Below are 19,139 nucleotides of genomic sequence, written 5' to 3'. Positions count from 1 at the left end.
AGGTGATTGGACAAGATGTTGTCCGAGTTTGTGTACCTGGGCTCCACAATCTCGGACACCATTTCCTTGGACACTGAGCTCAACAGGCGTATCAGGAAGGCTGCAACAACACTGGCCAGGCACACAAAGTGCGTTTGGGAAAATGCCAAACTGACAGTACACACTAAGGCACAAGTCTACATGGCATGTGTGGTGAGTACACTTCTCTATGGCTCGGAATCCTGGATCCTGCACTCTCACCAGGAGAGATGACTCAGTACCTTCCACATGAGGAACCTGAGACGCATCCTTGACATCATGTGGAGAGACCGCATCACCAACAACACAGTACTAGAGAGAACAAATCCCTTCAATGTTCACTCTCCTGAAGCAGAGAAGCATGAGATGGCTGGGACATGTCACACGCATGGAAGATGGCCACATACCTATGGACCTGTTATATGGAGAACTGGCATCAGGAAAGAGGCCCACCGGAAGACCCCAGCTGCGTTTCAAAGATGCCTGCAAACGTGACCTCAAGCAGATGAACATTAGCATCAACACTTGGGAAGCAGCAGCTGCAGACAGATCTGCTTGGAGATGCAAAAGTGCAGAAGGGTCTCTGGTAATTCAAGGGCGAACTGAGGAGGCAGGTGGAGGATAAGAGACTACAGAAGAAGTCTCGACCACTGACAGATGCACCCGCTTCAGCGTTTATCTGCGATTGCTGCGGTCAGGACTGCCATTCTCTGGTTGGACTTCACAGCCACAGCAGATGTTGCATCCAACTAGACACACAGGACACAACTCCATAACCCCACGGGATTGACAGATGCCTACACAATAGGTATTTTATAATATAATTTGCAAAATATCATGTTGTATTTATGTTTGATTAAAAGTTTTAAAGCACTATACAACAGTTTCGCTTTGATCAGGTGCATCATGGATGATAAGACAGCCACCTCCCGACACTCGCCTCGGTGACTGCTTAGATGAATAATCCTCACTTAATCGAACATTTCTATGTTCCACTAAACAATTTGTACCAAATATAATGTGTTGAGACAATCAGAAATTCAAGAGAACAGGGTTCATTGAGAGTGAGAATGTGATGTATAAAGCAGTCAGAGAAGAAGAACACCTTGAAGGTTTTGTCTGAACATTTAATATTTTCTTCTACCACCTCTAATTTGTTATTTTGATTATATTCTATTAATACAGAAAATAAAGACTACAATTAAAGAGAAAGTTGTACAAAAAACACTCTCAATTTACTTGTTAATTCTATGGAACTATGTGCCTTAGGTGTCTTGAAATGCCACAGATAGAAGTTTTCTTTTGAGGCTGCCATCACATAACTGTTTGTCATAGCCAGATAGTGTGGCTCTATATCTATGTACTTGCCTGAAAAAAAACAAAAGACAAAACAAATTAGGATAAAAACATGTAAACTAGAACAGGCTACTTTTAACACAGAACTGTATATCATATATCTAACTTTATCAGATATGAGAAAAATTTGCAATTTAAAAAAACAACCGAATTGAGTGTAATGAAACATCTCTGTTTGCCTGGCCACAACACATGAAAGTCACAGCAGCCCTACGAGTCTTTATTAGACTACTGACGACCCATGCCAGAACCTGGCACCCCCACCTCACACAGAAGCAGGGAGCAGGGGACTCTTTATAATCACCCTCACCATAGCAAACATCTACAACACAATGACCAAGCCACACACCACAAGATGAAGAAACGACGATGTTTCGGTTCGTCCTGGACCATTATGGAGTCCTTATACTATTTGATAATGGTCCAGGACAGACCAAAACATCATAGTTTCTTCATCTTCTGGTGTGTGGGTTTGGTCTTCATATCTTCAGCCACGTTATTGTGACACGTCGTCTGCATCCAGAACATTGCAAAACAAAACAGACAGCTGCAAGGTTCACATAGAAAAGAAAACAGAAGCAGCAAAGAACTGTGAACGATCCATCCAGTAGTCAGCTCAGCCCCCCTTATCCCCCCCCCCCACCACCACCTAGTACGGCTGACAAAGTAACAGGTGGCAGCACTCCAGGAGCTGCTAGCTCCCATGTCAACACTATTCAGTCCAAAGGCTAAGACAACCAAATGATGCAACTGGAAAGGGGAAGAAAGCCCAGGGAACCACTAAGATCCAAAACCAGAGAAATGTTTCATTAGAGTCAACACTGGTTTTCTGGAGAGGTGGAACAGTGGCTTCTATAAGTTAACTAACCACAACTAGGTGAGTAAAGAGAATAAAAAAACCAGGACTTACCAGGGAGGAGAATGAAGATTAATCTCATGAAGAAGAGAACCTGAACCCAATAAAATGCAATACAAGCCTGACGGGGGATCAGGAACAGCGACCAGGTAACGAGCCACCAGGATCCCGGTCGAACGCCAAAACCAGAGCCAAGAAATTAGAAAAGAACAATGATGAAATAAATACAAAACCCCTCCTCATACAAAAGGCAATGGACCAGGAAAGGAGCCACAATCCCCTCAGAACCCTAAGACCTTTAAAGGGTATAAAGAAGGCATCAACAAGGGAGGCCTCTGAATCCCAGGAACACATCAGGAATATCCCAGGGAAAATAAAGAAGTGAAGGAAGGGAAAGTAGGCTATAGTCTTCATGAAATCTCCAAAGAGCACAACCCCCAAATCTGCTTCTAGCAACTCCAGACCTGATGGTGTCTGTGGGTCCACAGCCAAGTTACTTAGGAGCTGAAATTAAGGACAGAATCTGAGAGCTGACTGAACAGGAGCTGGGTGAACCAGCCTGGACAAAGCAGAAGCAACGGCCAAAGCCAGCAATTGTCCTCTCATGTTGGTGACAAAAACTTAGCAGGCTAGTTCTGAAAAATATTTGTTAGTAGTACAGTATACTGTAAATAGAAATTAGAAGCTATGCATACAATGATCAAAATACTGTTAAAAAGATATATGTGCACCACTTACTGTCAACAGGTGTTCCAATGGCATTACAAATGATGAGACCAAACTGTCCCGAACCATCGTCTGTGCGAACTGCCAGTACACAGTGCTCTCCGGAGGATGTCATTCCCATCAAGAACTTGATATGTTTGATAAAATGCTGGCGAGAAGATTTAGACACAAGTATTAATAACACCACCACTGAATTACATGTCATCACTTACTAATAACTGCCAAAACTTGTAGCTCAAACTACCTAGCTAGTGCTAGCAAACTACCTAGCAAGTGTTAACAAACTACCTAGCAAGTGTTAACAAACTACCTAGCAAGTGCTAACAAACTACCTAGCAAGTGCTAACAAACTACCTAGCTAGTGCTAACAAACTACCTGGCAAGTGCTAGCAAACTACCTAGCAAGTGTTAACAAACTACCTAGCAAGTGTTAACAAACTACCTAGCAAGTGTTAACAAACTACCTAGCAAGTGCTAACAAACTACCTAGCAAGTGCTAACAAACTACCTAGCTAGTGCTAACAAACTACCTAGCAAGTGCTAACAAACTACCTAGCTAGTGCTAACAAACTACCTAGCAAGTGCTAACAAACTACCTAGCAAGTGCTAACAAACTACCTAGCTAGTGCTAACAAACTACCTAGCAAGTGCTAACAAACTACCTAGCAAGTGCTAACAAACTACCTAGCTAGTGCTAACAAACTACCTAGCTAGTGCTAACAAACTACCTAGCAAGTGCTAACAAACTACCTAGCTAGTGCTAACTACCTAGCTAGTGCTAACAAACTACCTAGCTAGTGCTAACAAACTACCTAGCAAGTGTTAACAAACTACCTAGCAAGTGCTAACAAACTACCTGGCAAGTGCTAACAAACTACCTAGCTAGTGCTAACTACCTAGCTAGTGCTAACAAACTACCTAGCAAGTGCTAACAAACTACCTAGCAAGTGCTAACAAACTACCTAGCTAGTACTAACAAACTACCTAGCTAGTGCTAACAAACTACCTAGCAAGTGCTAACAAACTACCTAGCTAGTGCTAACAAACTACCTAGCAAGTGCTAACAAACTACCTAGCTAGTGCTAGCAAACTACCTAGCAAGTGCTAACAAACTACCTGGCAAGTGCTAACAAACTACCTAGCAAGTGTTAACAAACTACCTAGCAAGTGCTAACAAACTACCTAGCAAGTGCTAACAAACTACCTAGCAAGTGCTAACAAACTACCTGGCAAGTGCTAACAAACTACCTAGCAAGTGTTAACAAACTACCTAGCAAGTGCTAACAAACTACCTGGCAAGTGCTAACAAACTACCTAGCTAGTGCTAACAAACTACCTAACAAGTGCTAACAAACTACCTAGCAAGTACTAATAAACTACCTGGCTAGTGTTAACTACCTAGTTAGTGCTAGCAGACTACCAAGCAGGTGTTAACAAACTACTTAGCTAGTGCTAAAACACTACCTAGCTAGTGTTAACAAACTAGTCCAGAAACCATCTTTGGGGTAACATAGGTTCTATCAATGAACAATATTGGTAACTTCTGAAGACGTATCTCAGTGTTGTTTGTAGTTAGAAAAGGAATATTTAACATGTATAACGTCACTAAAACTATAGCCATGTTCTCTTGAACTTGATACTGTCATCTCTCCTGTGAGAAACGAAGCACATGTGGGGGAAGGATTCTTAATAAAGTGGTAGCAGATTTAAAGCCATTGCAAGAAGATATAGTACACATGCGCGTCTGATGAGCAAATCGAGTCGGAGAGTTAGTAAGAGCCTAGATATTACCTCTGGCTTTGATGTGTAATGCAAAGCTACAAAGAGAATGTATTTAAAGGCATGATGATGACCAAACAGCACACCAGAACATTAAGAGACAACAACAACTTTTCGGTCCGTCCAGGACCATTATCAAGTTGATTGTCAACTTGATAACGGTCCAGGACGAAGCAAATCATCGTCATCTTCTGGTGTGTGGTTTGGTCATCATATCTTCAGCCAGGTTATTGTGACTCGTCTGCATATTTAAAGACAGTTCATCACCCACCTCATTATTGCGTGTATCCCAAAACGTTACACAAGCCTCTGAACGCTCAGGTTTCGTATATGTATACACAACCGTGTTGGCAAAAAAACACCATCGGTAGTCTGGACGGATATTGGCAAAGTAGATGAAGGAGTCGACGGCCAATGCAATCCGAAGTGATCCACCTTCCCAGGAACAAGCAGTAATTTGCTTTCCGGGCACTTTTAGGGTTCGCAGATGCTGCAATGAGAATATATTTGTGTAAATCATATAAACAAAGCATTAATACCAATGTCACATCTATGATGCATTAAACATGCTCTCATCCACTACACCATTAAACATTTATGCATTATAGTAATACAGTGTAATCAATGTTCCACTACAGCGAGCTATGAAGACTTCTCTATGGTCTCTCTCCATAAGTATAGAAAGCTTTAGTGCTGGGATTTCAGCCCATTTCTCTTGATCTGCCTCTTCATAAAAATGGCTGGTCCACTCATTTGTCTCTGTTCACCTAGCAGTAAATAATTGGTAATTGTTGTGAGTTACCTCTTTTGCACAAGAGGACCTCACACCTAATGCCTTTGGCTGGATGACCAGTACTGTACAGTTCTGCATTCTGCAACACAATGAGATTTATGATGTCTTTAGCAGCAATCTTCAGTCTTGCTGTAGACTTCTTTCCCATCTGTTAGGTCTGAGAGTGATTTGTGGTCTTTAGTATTGCTTATGTTAGATTCATATTATTAGGAGGATTCTTTTTTGTTTTCAATTACTTCATGTCTTTTACCTTATGTTGATAAATGGAAGGGAAGGGAAGGGAAATATCAAGGGAAAGCACCAAGCCATTACGACTATATAGTACTGGGAAGGGGTCAGGATAAGGATTTGGGATGGGACTGGGAAAATGAATGGTGCCCAACCACTTGGACGGTCTATAAAGTAATCGCCGACCTGCATGAAGCAAGACTGTCACTTTACCGCCCAGCCCAAGTGATTGGAGTTTAAATGGAAGCATGTAGCTTTTTTGTGGAATAAAGAAATAAGAAAGATATGGTCTTCTAATTCCACCCTAACCTTAACATTTCTTGACTAACCATCATCAGTTACAATAATAATAATAATAACAACAATGCAGATCATATTAATGTGATGTATCAACAAAAAAAATCAGCAGGAACCAAAAGGAGGATCCGAACATGCACCCTGGGTACTCCCAAGCCCACACCTTAAACCACTGGACCATAATACACTGTAAAGTAATGCAACTTGAGATTCAACTGAATCCTCTAGGGTTCCCGAGGCATCAACCTGATACCAAATCAAGGTTTTACACATTACAAGCATGCACTCACATTACCCACATGAGAACAGAAGATGCTTTTTTACCCACAGAGTTATTAACCCATGGAACTGCTTATCTGCTGAAGCCCTAAATGCCAAAACTCTGTTAACGTTTAAAGTACAGCTGGAATAGATCATCAAGGCAAATGGGGGGAACTTTCGACAAGCCACCAGCGTCCTGTCCTCGTCAAGGCCACTAGTGTTAGTTGCTCTCAAATAAACTCAGGTAAGTACTCTGGCGTGGAATAGGAGTCCCCTCCCCCCAGGGTCCAGGTTCGAATCGCCCCGCAAGGCTCCAACCTCTTTTCTCAATAACGACGACAATAATATTTTATTGATAAAAATACAGAGGATCAGACCACAATGGTTACTTAGTAAGCTACAGTATTTATATGTCACATATAGTCAATAATTATGCAAGACACACTGGAAATTGTTTTGCAAATTTTACCTCACCAAAGGGAGTATAAAACTGGACAACATTGCAATCCTTCTCGCCTATGCCTGAGAGATGAAGGATGCCAGCCACTGCCATCACGCTTCCATCGTGATTCCACTGACACGCGCACACACTCATCCCGGTGTCTATCAGGACAGGTACTGAAATAATAGTGTATCAAGTGTAAACAGAGAAGAAGTCAAAAACACGGCTGAAAACAAATAACCCAACATACAATGTAGGGATAGCACAAACAAATGCAAAAAAAACATGAACCAGGCCTATTCTATAAATTTATTAAAAGCAAATTACATGCAAAGGATAAACTCTAGAGGTCAAATATTGGGAACAGATGCACAGAGAACAATAAGGAAATGTGCAAAACATTAAATGAACAGTTCTAAAGTGAGTTTGTACATGATGAGGTTTTCAGAGAACAAGACACAATACGGATTTCAGAGAGCAATGTACCAGTAAGTGTCTAGAGATGAAGTAGAAACCACTTTTTTTGCACTCAGACTACACCTGAGACACCCAGATTGGAGTCTCACCATGAGTTCTTAGGGAATGCAGAGCCGAGTTGAGCATTCCACTCCAAATCATTTTTCAGGCCTCTTTAAAAACAGAAATCTTAGCAGATACAGTATATGGAAAAAGCCAAACATAGTCTTAATCTACAAAACCCACAAAATTACATACATGATTTGCTGACAAACGTGGTACTCAAACACTAGAAAACCAATGAGGGCAGTATTCAGAGGCACTATATTTTATATATACAAGAGTTCTTACATTCTTGTTTAGCCACTTATATAGACTGATATAGACTTACATAGACTGGAGAAATGTAGTACCACAAAGTGGTACTGAAGTGGAGTACCACAGGGTACTCCACCAGCACCAGTTCAAGCACTGGTAATGTTCAATGTCTCTATAAAAAACCAGAGGTAATACAGAATTATTTGAACATGTTTGGTGATGCTAAAGTGCTAGGGAAGATAAAGATATTTAGACAACTGTTGTGCCCTTCAAGATGACCTGGACAAAATAAGTGTATGGACTAACACTTGGCAGATGGAATTCAACGTGAACAAACTGTGATCACCATGTGGTATATAACCAAACCATGATACATCTGACCACCTCTGGTCAGATGTATCATGGTTAGGTTATATACCATATGTATATGGTTATACATGTGGTATGTAACATGGTTAGGTAATATACCATGATACAAGATGTATAATCTAACCATGTTACATACCACATGTATAACCATATACATATGGTATATAACCTAACCATGATACATCTGACCAGAGGTGGTCAGATGTATCATGGTTGGGTTATATACCACATGGTGATCACAGTTTGTCTCGTTACCTTCGAGTACCTAATTTTCTTTAAGCTGATGTTTGGCTTGCTGTACACAGAGACAGAGTAGAATACTTTGAAACACTGAGGGCCCTTGACAATCACTGCCAGGGACGGCAACACCACATCAGCTAAAACAGACAGCAATAGTCAGAGATATTCAGGTGATATTCAGGTGGCACTACATTAAAAGTGAAAGCATGAAACTCTGCACAGAGAAAGAGATCTCAAGGAACAGGGTGTATCTGATTTTAGGATTGTCATCATCCCTAAATCAACAACAATGTGTTTTCAGAAACAACCAGTTTACTTAATCGGTCTACATAGAACTGGGTAGCGAAAAAGTACACATCCAGGCACTTTCGGGCCTGCGGACCGCTCCAAATAACAGCCTGTTGGGCCAAGCTCTCACAAGTCAAGCTTGGCCCTGGACCAGTTTTGGGGAGTAGAAGAACTTCCAGAACCCCATCCAGGTACAATCCAGGTACAAGTGTGGCCTGCCAACTCCCAGACTAATTATTTAGCCAGGACTTACCTAATTGTGCTCGCGGGGGTTGAGCTCTGGCTCTTTGGTCCTGCCTCTCAACTGTCAATCAACTGATGTACAGATTCTGTGCTGTTTAACTAGTATTAAAGATGACGTAAAGCTTTAAAACTAAATTCCCTTACCGTCATCACTCTCGTTGCGCATTATTTGCATCCTTCCATTATCATAACATATGGCTAGCGTGGGACAGTCTGGCTCGACATAGCCATTACGTCCATTGTACCACGTCAGGCCAACAACGACCGCCCCCAACCCCATACTACCCAAGCACTGGATGTTCAGTCGGCTCTGAAACATGCAATGACTATAAGAGTACAGAACCTACAATGCCATACACTGGAATTGGTATATACCAGTCATTACAAATTATATCCTGTCGAAAGAATATAATTATTTTATTCAAAATTTAAAACACACGTTAACTATAATTTATTACATATTGTTTCACTGTTAACATAGGATACATTGCTGACCTTTACTTTATAATTATGTAACATTATGAAACACACACTTACAATAAACACAAGTCTTAACAGATGAAAAGTCACAATAACGTGGCTGAAAAATTTTGACCAAACCACACACTAGAAATTGAAGAGACGACGACATTTCACGATCGACTTGATGATGGTCCAGGACGAACCGAAACGTTGTCGTCTTTAATTTTCAGTGTGTGGTTTAGTCAACAAGTGTTAACAAATTCAATGTTTTACCTCATAAAATTTATCTCATTACGCAAAATGTTTTTCAATGCGTTCATTTTACTATCAAAACCATAACCCAGTATGATCAAATTTTGAGGCTGTATGATAGGATCAGATCTACATCCCTGGACTTTCCAGCCACTTGCATTACCAGTGGACTGTTATGAGTTCAGTTCTTAGCGCACGTGTTTGCAGAGTCTAGCGATGCGTGTTCGATCTCATCATAAGGTCTCAATATTTTCTCTTAGATAAATAATGTTCTTGTGATATCACTGCATATAAAACTGTACACTTACGACAAAACCTCCAGTATTATCATACACGTGTACTTCTCCATTGACAAGTGAGAAGAGCAGGAGGCTAGAATCAGGTGACCATTCAACACCCATCAGATGCTGGCCTTTCAGCTCCTTACCCCAGATACGATTTCCGTCCACACTTCCTACAATTACTGCGCCTGAGGGTACATGAAAATGAAAATATTTAATATACAAAACAATGAAGCAAAATACTGTAAATGCCCTATGTATTACAGTATACTACAATTAGAATTTACATTTATTAAACAAATCTCCCTTTGTAATCTTTACAAAATTAAACTATGCATATACAGTGGTGAACATGTACAATATTACTCCATATTTTGTGTACTCTATGTATATATACTGCACAATTAGTGCTTATGTAAAACAGGTACAACATGATAACATTCGTTCATATTGGTTGAGGAGGACAGCCTTATTATCACTAATGGTAACATGCCTCATGATGGACCCCGTAGCACAGTAGTCTACATCCTTGACTCACAATTAAGGATACTGGGGTCAATCCCTGGGTGGGACAGATATTACTGGGCATGTTTTCTTTCATCCGATGCCTCCGTTCACCCAGCAGTAATAGTTATCCAGGTGTTATGCGACTGTTGTAAGTTACATCCTGGGAAGACCAGTAGTTGGCCCAAGGAAAGACCTCAATAAACCTAACAGGCTTCCTGTCCCCTACTATTCAAACTATAAAGTGAACATACACTAAAACACTGAGAGAAATTAAGCATCCCACTCTGAGCAGTCACCAGTCGGGGTCCACGCACAACACTGCTTGAACACCTGGCTCTTGTCAAACTTTATCTCACCTTGGCAATGAACTTTACAAAAGTCTTGTGCTGTGAACATCATCATTGGGTTCACTGATATCTGAACCTTGTATATAGTCTTTATCGTTGTTAGGCTCTTCTGTATCATATTATCGTTAAATTACTTTAACTCCCCCCTTACCCCTCCTGGGGAGGGGGGAGCCGAGCAGACATGCGGCACAGCTCGTGTGACGTCATGCTTGTTTGTTCGTTTTCAATTGGGGAGTTCTGTCCACTTGTTTGCCTATTTTCGTCGTTTTTAATCAGAATAGGGGTTTGTTTTGAGGTGCTTACCTTTCAGGGTGCCTGTTCCAGTCAATGGCAAATATAGAATGCCTCAAAATCACATGTGGATTTCTTTAGGCTCCTCGTGCCTCTCTGAGGGGGGGGGGCCAGGTTCTGGCTCGTAGTCCCAGATAGGCCTAGAACTCCGTGCACATCGATTGATGCCAAAGTTAGGGATATCCATATCAGCCTGGATAGCTCCGGGGAGCCATAGGGGCTCCCCCACTCAGAAAAGGCTTTCGAGAGAGTTCCACATAAGTTGTTGTTCTGGAAACTGGAACATATTGGAGGGGTGACAGGTAAGCTTCTAACATGGATGAAAAATTTTCTGATAGCAAAATGAGGGCAGTAATCAGAGGCAATGTATCGGACTGGGGAAATGTCACAAGTGGAGTACCATAGGGTTCAGTTATTGCATTGGTGACGTTCATTGTCTACATATATGATCTGCCAGATGGAATACAGAATTATATGAACATGTTAGCTGATGATGCTAAGATAATAGGAAGGATAAGAAACTTAGATGATTGTCATGCCCTTCAAGAAGACCTGGACAAAATAGGTATATGGAGCACCACTTGGCAAATGGAATTTAATGTTAATAAATGTCATGTTATGGAATGTGGAATAGGAGAATATAGACCCCACACAGCCTATAAATTATGTGGAAAATCTTTGAAGACTTCTGATAAAGAAAGAAAGAAAAAGCTCTAGGGGTGGTTCTAGATAGAAAACTGAACACCACATTAAGAACATTGTGCGAGGAGCCTATGCTACACTTTCAAACTTCAGAATTACTTTTAAATACATGGATGGCAAAAATACTATAGAAATTGTTCACGACTAATTATTAGACCAAAGCTGGAATATGCAGTGGTTGTATGGTGCCCATATCTTAAGAAGCACATCAACAAACTGGAAAAGGTGCAACGACATGCCACTAAGTGGTTCCCAGAACTGAAGGGCAAGAGCTACGAGGAGAGGTTAGAGGCATTAAATATGCCAAAACTAGAAGATAGAAGAAAAAGAGGAGATATGATCACTATATACAAGATAGTAACAGGAATCAATAAAATTGATAGAAGTTCCAGGTCTTCCTGAGACCTGGAACTTTGAGAACAAGAGGTTATAGAATTAAACTAATTAAACAAAGCAGCTGAAGAAATATAAGAAAATTCACTTTTGTAAACAGAATGGTAGACGGTTGGAACAAGTTAGGTGAGAAGGTGGTGGAGGCCAAGACCGTCAGTAGTTTCAAAGCATTATACGACAAAGAGTGCTGGGAAGACGGGACACCACGAGCGTAGCTCTCATCCTGTAACTACACTTAGGTAATTACAGGAACAGAGCTACCTACTACACTTAAAACTTGCTCATCTTCTTTAATTTATCATAATAATTTATAGTGTCCAGTGTGAGTGTGTTTTTATACATGAACTGTATATCACTAAACCAAAATATATCTTTACAGTGTGAGTTTATTTTGAATCAAGAAACTGTGTATCAATACACCAAAATACATTTGCAGGCTACAGTAAAAGCTGTAATTACAAACCATCCTCATATACAATACAAATCTTTTGTCCTTCAGTGTTCCAGGCCATGCCTCGCACCACAGACTTATTACGATTGTTGATCATTTCTTCGTACCACGAACCCTGAAAGGATACAATATATAGTTGAATATCTCGCTTCCTATTGTCAACAACAGGAGGCCTGTATTTAGGCCTATCAAGGACCCCCCCCCCACTAGGTCAACTACTGACCTATGATACTCTCAACTTGCCCCAGGTGAGTGAGTGAGTGAGTGAGTGAGGTGGGTGGCTGGCCAGTACCACTGGTGATCTGGGCTACCATCTGGTGGCAGTTGGGTGCATCAAGGTTAGGGTTGTTCACCCTAGGCAACGATCATTTGCACGAGTTTTTCTCAGAGTTTACTTCTTTGTTTAATCATTCACACGATGTGTAAATACAGGTAGCATCACAGAGAAACACGCACTACCACACTCCACTAGTCACAGTAACACACCACAGCTTTGTAATATGTATTATGATCCTTGTCAATTATCATAAACATTACAAATACATTCACTGCCTCCATACAAATAGCTTTGACTCAGTCTTGTCCCTTACCACATCCCTTGTGTTGTCTACATTCAATCATCACATCCAGACTCACTCACCATCTCCGCCAGTCTTTCTTCCCGTCTTCCCCGCTCCCGTCTATGCAAGGGGGCGGGCCCAAACATTCCTCCGTGTTCATACTGCACCTTTTCCCCCATCTATGCAAGGGGGCGGGCCCTAACACTCCTCCGTGTTCATACTGCACCTTTTCCCCCATCTATGCAAGGGGGCGGGCCCAAACATTCCTCCGTGTTCATACTGCACCTTTTCCCCGCATCTATGCAAGGGGGCGGGCCCTAACACTCCTCCGTGTTCATACTGCACCTTTTCCCCCCATCTATGCAAGGGGGCGGGCCCTAACACTCCTCCGTGTTCATGCTGCACCTTTTCCCCCATCTATGCAAGGGGGCGGGCCCAAACACTCCTCCGTGTTCATACTGCACCTTTTCCCCCATCTATGCAAGGGGGCGGGCCCTAACACTCCTCCGTGTTCATACTGCACCAAACTCCAAAATAGGTGTACAGACGGCAAGAGTCAAACATTGCCCTCTGATGAGATTATCCTCATATTCAGGAGTGATGTTTACAATATTCAAAGGCTCAATATTTGGAGTTTAACTGTGTTACAATCTAAATTTAGTCTCACCTTGTAGAGCATCCATACAATAATGAGGCCGCTCTGGTCGGATGACGTCAGCTTCTGATGAGATTCATTCCAAGTAACAACTTGAATTGTTCCAGTATGACCCTCAAGAGTTTGGTTCATGGACAGATTTGAGGGAGCTGCTAAACCCTTAATCTTTGCATCCTTACCTACAAGTGTATAATTCATATTAAGGAATGGAATCAAATTCACTGCTGTCACCTGGTGGTGGGAAACAAAAGTAAACAAATGAGGTGATTGATGTTCATCAAAGTCTGTCAGTGGCAGTCACACAGTAGTGTATCTGGAGTTTACCTTGAGTCACTTCCAATAGTTCGTCTATTTCCCATTCAGACATGGGGGCCAGGCTTGTCTTTTGTGATAATTTCATCTAAAAGACAGTTGCTTGGAGCAACCCACAGGCACACAAATCCATTATAACCTAGTTTATCCATCACTTCCTGCAGGAAGTTGTCTAATTGACTCTTGAACACATCCACTTTTGTTCCAGTAGTATTTATTTACCTGGTAATTTTGTTTGTTTGGGAAAGGGGGAGGGGAAGATCAAAGAGCAATTGTAGGAAGCACTGAGAGGCCAGAGTATCTTCAAGATTGATACTTTCTTCAGTGACTCCCATGAATCATGTATGGGCTCGCTGGGATGAGAAAATCTTTAGAGCAGGGATGGAACCAGCATCCTGAGGAACCGCAGATCTGCCCCTAAACCCTTACACACACAACAGATCATTATTTTTTTTTTTTTTTTTTTTTTTTTTTTTTTTTTTGAGATATATACAAGAGTTGTTACATTCTTGTACAGCCACTAGTACGCGTAGCGTTTCGGGCAAGTCCTTAATCCTATGGTCCCTGGAATACGATCCCCTGCCGCGAAGAATCGTTTTTTCATCCAAGTACACATTTTACTGTTGCGTTAAACAGAGGCTACAGTTAAGGAATTGCGCCCAGTAAATCCTCCCCGGCCAGGATACGAACCCATGACATAGCGCTCGCGGAACGCCAGGCGAGTGTCTTACCACTACACCACGGAGACTGCACAGTCTTAAAACAAAAATCATAACTTTATGGAGAAGCAGAATGATATCAGAAAGGCATTTTATAAAACTTTACAGCCTAATTTTTGTGACTTATAATAAGAATAAGCTATATTATTATTAAAAATATGCTTATTACATCCAAAACTGCTTCTTTTGCATTAAACATTTTAATGAAATTAAACATTAATAACATTAAAGATATTTAAGGAGATAGAGTTGTATGAACCGAGTGACACCTTCATTTTCATCCAACTCAAAATAAACCAACCATTGGAGTCAATGGATTACCACACCCACAACACCTTACCAGGTAACGTTCTGTACTGATGAATAAAAGTGCAAGTACAAGTTACCCACATCGCAAAACCTGCACATGTAGCAAGCTCCATTAGAAATAATGTAGCACCTACAGTACATAAATGATCCCAAAGAATTCCACATTTACATGAATCCCACATACCAGTAATAGCCTCTGCAATATATTAACTTTATTAACAATAGATTCAACTTACGATCCTAGGCAGGGAAAGACAGCTGGGGGCATCTCCTTACACCCGTTACCTCTGTTCACCTTGCAGTAAATAGGTACTTGGGTGTTAGTTGACCATTGTGGGTCAGTTCCCAAGGGATGGGCAGACCTTCTGAATGTTCAAGAGCAACTCGAATTTCCCACAAAGAAGACAAACAGAACATTTTCAGGGATTCCATGAAATACTAATGACATCCAATAGATCCCAGTCAACTTTGCTTGTAAGTTGGTTGATGGTTCCCATCAACTAACTTATAAGCAACCTGGGTCTCAAACAGAAGTCGGATGGATGGGAATATATGGGCACCATTTAAATCACAGCATTGCCAGCCACACACCAGGTAGCAGCAACAGAACTACGGACTACCACCAACCGCTGTCTTTCCAGATGTTACCATCACCAACATCATCAGCATCTTACGATTCTACTTGTCACAACACCGTCATACCATTCCAACATCAAACATTGTAACTAAACTATATCAAATAATAATAATAATAATAATAATAATAATAATAATAATAATAATAATAATAATAATAATAATAGTAATAATAATTTTTATTTAGGTAAGGTACATACATAAAGAGATTTTACAAAGTTTGTTGGGTTAATAGATAGAGCTAGTACATACAATGCCTAAAGCCACTATTACGCAAAGCGTTTCGGGCAGGAAAAACATTAATGACTAAAGCTTAAAACTAATGGGTAAAAAGAATACACATCTTAAACTCCATATTGTGTGTTTATATCACTATAATAACAAGCATCACAAACACAACTGAATATTTACCACTCTAAAGCAAACCACATAAAGCCAGAACACAACTACTGTATACTGTTCTGTACAACATTCTGTTCGGGGAGCCGGTGGCTGAGCGGACACAACACTGGGCGTGTGATCCAGTGGTCCCGGGTTCGATCCCGGGGGCCGGCGAGAAAAATGGACAGTTTTTCTTTCACCCTGTTGTCCCTGTTACCTAGCAGTAAAGAGGTACCTGGGAGTTAGTCAGCTGTCACGGGCTGCTTCCTGGGGGTGGAGGCCTGGTCGAGGACCGGGCCGCGGGGACACTAAAGCCCCGAAAACATCTCAAGATAACCTCAAGATAACCATAGTACATTAACCCCTAAACGGTCGAGCTATTTACGCTACATAATAGTGAGAGTGTGTGTATCTGAAAATAGTTAAAAGGGGAAAAATTACATACGATGATTAGAGCAGTGTAAAGGCTTAAATCAGAATATCATTATAGTATGTTGAAATATGTATAGGGAATATCAGAGGTCACAAACCAATAACCACTATTCTTACATAAACAAAACCTTATTCCTAAATGGTAATCCTGATCTGAAACTCTTCCCTGACAGATGTAACAGAACCCCGAGTCAGACTACATCCGTGCAAACACTCCATGCAAATAAAAGGACCCAGTCTATGGCTCTCTTCCTAATGAATTAAAAAGAGTTGTCCAACCTATACTCTACACAAAAGTCCAAAAAGTACCTAATTTCATCCTCATAGTGTCCCACCTTGTGCTACCAACTAATCCAATTTAGTACTTAAAGACATTCAACTCCATCAATATAATCTATTCTATCAATGTGTAATGTAATAATTATGTTTAACTCAAATTCTGTAATCCTTATTCTTTAGCTTGGGACCTGCCTGAAATGCTTTGTACTCACCTATTTGTGCTTGCGGGGGTTGAGCTTTGGCTCTTTGGTCCCGCCTCTCAACTGTCAATCAACTGGTGTACAGGTTCCTGAGCCTACTGGGCTCTATCATATCTACATTATAAACTGTGTATGGAGTCAGCCTCCACCACATCACTGCCTAATGCATTCCATCCGTTAACTACTCTGACACTGAAAAAGTTCCTTCTAACGTCTCTGACTGAAAAAGTTCCTTCTAACGTCTCTGACTGAAAAAGTTCCTTCTAACGTCTCTGGGCTTCGATTGGGCTCTATTTGTGTTAGTGGCTTTGCAAACATGTTACACTCAAACCCTCAATGTATGTACTTTCTCAATCCAATGTATTTTGTATATAAATAAATAAATAAATACATTATCATCCAGTCCTGCATTATACTACACTTTCATGGAGATTGTAATCATTCAAGCACAGTGCTATGATTTATATACAAGAACCTTCTGTACAGCCATAATGTAAAGCAACAATGTATCAGCTTTCAAAAATAAGGTGAATGTATTAAAACATTTAGAACAACCATCAGCGTGTACATACCAGCTTCCAGCTTGAGGACCTTCAACAAGCCATCATCTCCGCCACACGCGATGTATCCCTGATCTTTGTTCCACCCCACACATCGTAAACGAGTGTTGTTGGGGATAGCAATCTGTAAATATAAATCCGGTGCTAAATGTAATGAAATTCCTTTTTCTGGCATGTTTTCTCTGTGGCTTGCTGAGCTATCCACATGGTTAGCTAAGGAAGCCTCCACGGAACACCATCCCCTAAACCTACACCAACATTCCTTCTCTTGGGCTACAAGACCCAAATATATCATTTTTGTACAGCTGTCAAAATAAAGTTAAAAAAAAATCCTCAACAACAATGGCAGGGCCTTTGACAAGCCACCAACTTCTTGTCCCCATTGAGGCCAATAGTGTTAGTGGCCCTCAGGTAAATTCATGTAAATTACATTAGGATGTGTTTGCTTATCTTAGGTTGAGTTAGGCTCGGTTGGGTTACACTGTGTTAGTTTGGGTTGGTCTGTGCTGGGTTAGGTTTAGGGGTTAGGTTTTGAGAGGTTTGGTTTGGTAGGGTGGGTTTGTATTGGGTTGAGTTTGTGGGTTGGGTTGGGTAGGTTTTAAACTCCATTAGCAAACAATCTTGGGCACGAGGCAACTTGTATCCCTGAGAATCAAACCCGAGATAAATTGTATTAAGTCAACAGCGGTAACCAACGAGCTTAATCCTAATTTTTCCCCCGGAATACGACCCGCCAAATGGTTTAACAACCAGGCACCCATTCACTGCTGGGTGAACAGAAGCCACAGTTAAGGACTGGCACCCAGTCAATCCTCCCCGGCCAGGATACCAACCCAGGCCAAAGCGCTCGCAAAGCGCCTAGCGAGTGTTTTACCACTGTGCCACGGGGACTGCATATAATAATATATTTACTTCAATTACTTGAGGACCACTAATATAGTGGCCTCGATGAGGACAGGAAGCCGGTGGCTTGTCAAAGGTCCCTCCCATTTGCCCCATCCCCCCCATATGCAGATATATAAGCGAGATATGGATATACATAAACATTTTAATTAAACCCTCTGGTATTTGTTAAATAGAATATTAATATTTATTGTCATTATTATTATATTTGTATTCTGATAGAGGATGTGTAACCATGGTAACAGAGAGGTCAGCACCACACACCAGGACACTCTCTAACACCATAGGTGTAAGAGCACATGTTGCAGCCCCTCACCACCTGCACGAGCAGTGAGGAGAGTGAGAGTGACAGTGAGTGACGGTGAGTGACAGTACCTTCTTACTGAGATATATGAACATGTCTCCCGCCGGCCCTCAGCCCGCCTCACAACATCAACAAACACAGGAATGTCACTCAAGTGCGGTTCAAAAAGGGACTCACAAAGATATACCCTTCTACGTCATCACTACCCATTAAATAACCCTATCTTAGCCTAACATAACCTAACCTAACTCATCCAAACTTGCCCTTCCTTAACATAACGATTATAAAAAATACATCTTTATTTATACATGTATATACATATATGAATACTGTGAATACGTGACGTCATGGACTTAACTCTCGCAATCTTTTTGGAGTTCATTGATCACTTCATAATAAACTAAATAATTTAGTCTCTCATGTACTACAGAACACCGAATTTTTATCATTTATAATATTCTATTTAAGTATACTTATTATAAATTTTGACAAATTAACCATGAAATAATATGTTTATTAAAATTGTAACCTAT

The 19,139-nt window shown here is 41.0% G+C and overlaps 1 protein-coding gene across 1 annotated transcript in view; it reads right to left on the bottom strand.

The window, feature by feature from the left end:
- Window positions 1-18,776, bottom strand: part of LOC123770262 (intraflagellar transport protein Oseg4) — a 56,287-nt gene extending 37,511 nt beyond the window's left edge. Inside the window, exons 1-10 of the mRNA XM_069324467.1 lie at window positions 18,678-18,776; window positions 17,412-17,523; window positions 13,584-13,750; window positions 12,369-12,471; window positions 9,693-9,853; window positions 8,815-8,980; window positions 6,784-6,932; window positions 5,007-5,225; window positions 2,969-3,104; window positions 1,258-1,386 (exon numbers count right to left, since the gene is read on the bottom strand). Coding sequence (XP_069180568.1) covers window positions 1,258-1,386; window positions 2,969-3,104; window positions 5,007-5,225; window positions 6,784-6,932; window positions 8,815-8,980; window positions 9,693-9,853; window positions 12,369-12,471; window positions 13,584-13,750; window positions 17,412-17,523; window positions 18,678-18,701 — 1,366 coding nt within the window. The 5' untranslated portion in view covers window positions 18,702-18,776. The remainder of the gene's footprint in view (window positions 1-1,257; window positions 1,387-2,968; window positions 3,105-5,006; window positions 5,226-6,783; window positions 6,933-8,814; window positions 8,981-9,692; window positions 9,854-12,368; window positions 12,472-13,583; window positions 13,751-17,411; window positions 17,524-18,677) is intronic.
- Window positions 18,777-19,139: the final 363 nt, after the last annotated feature.

Source organism: Procambarus clarkii, chromosome 14 (genome assembly GCF_040958095.1).
Source record: "Procambarus clarkii isolate CNS0578487 chromosome 14, FALCON_Pclarkii_2.0, whole genome shotgun sequence".
Lineage (NCBI taxonomy): Eukaryota > Metazoa > Arthropoda > Malacostraca > Decapoda > Cambaridae > Procambarus > Procambarus clarkii.
The sequence above is the reverse complement of the archived record's forward strand: the minus strand, read 5'-3'. Positions and strand labels throughout refer to the sequence as shown.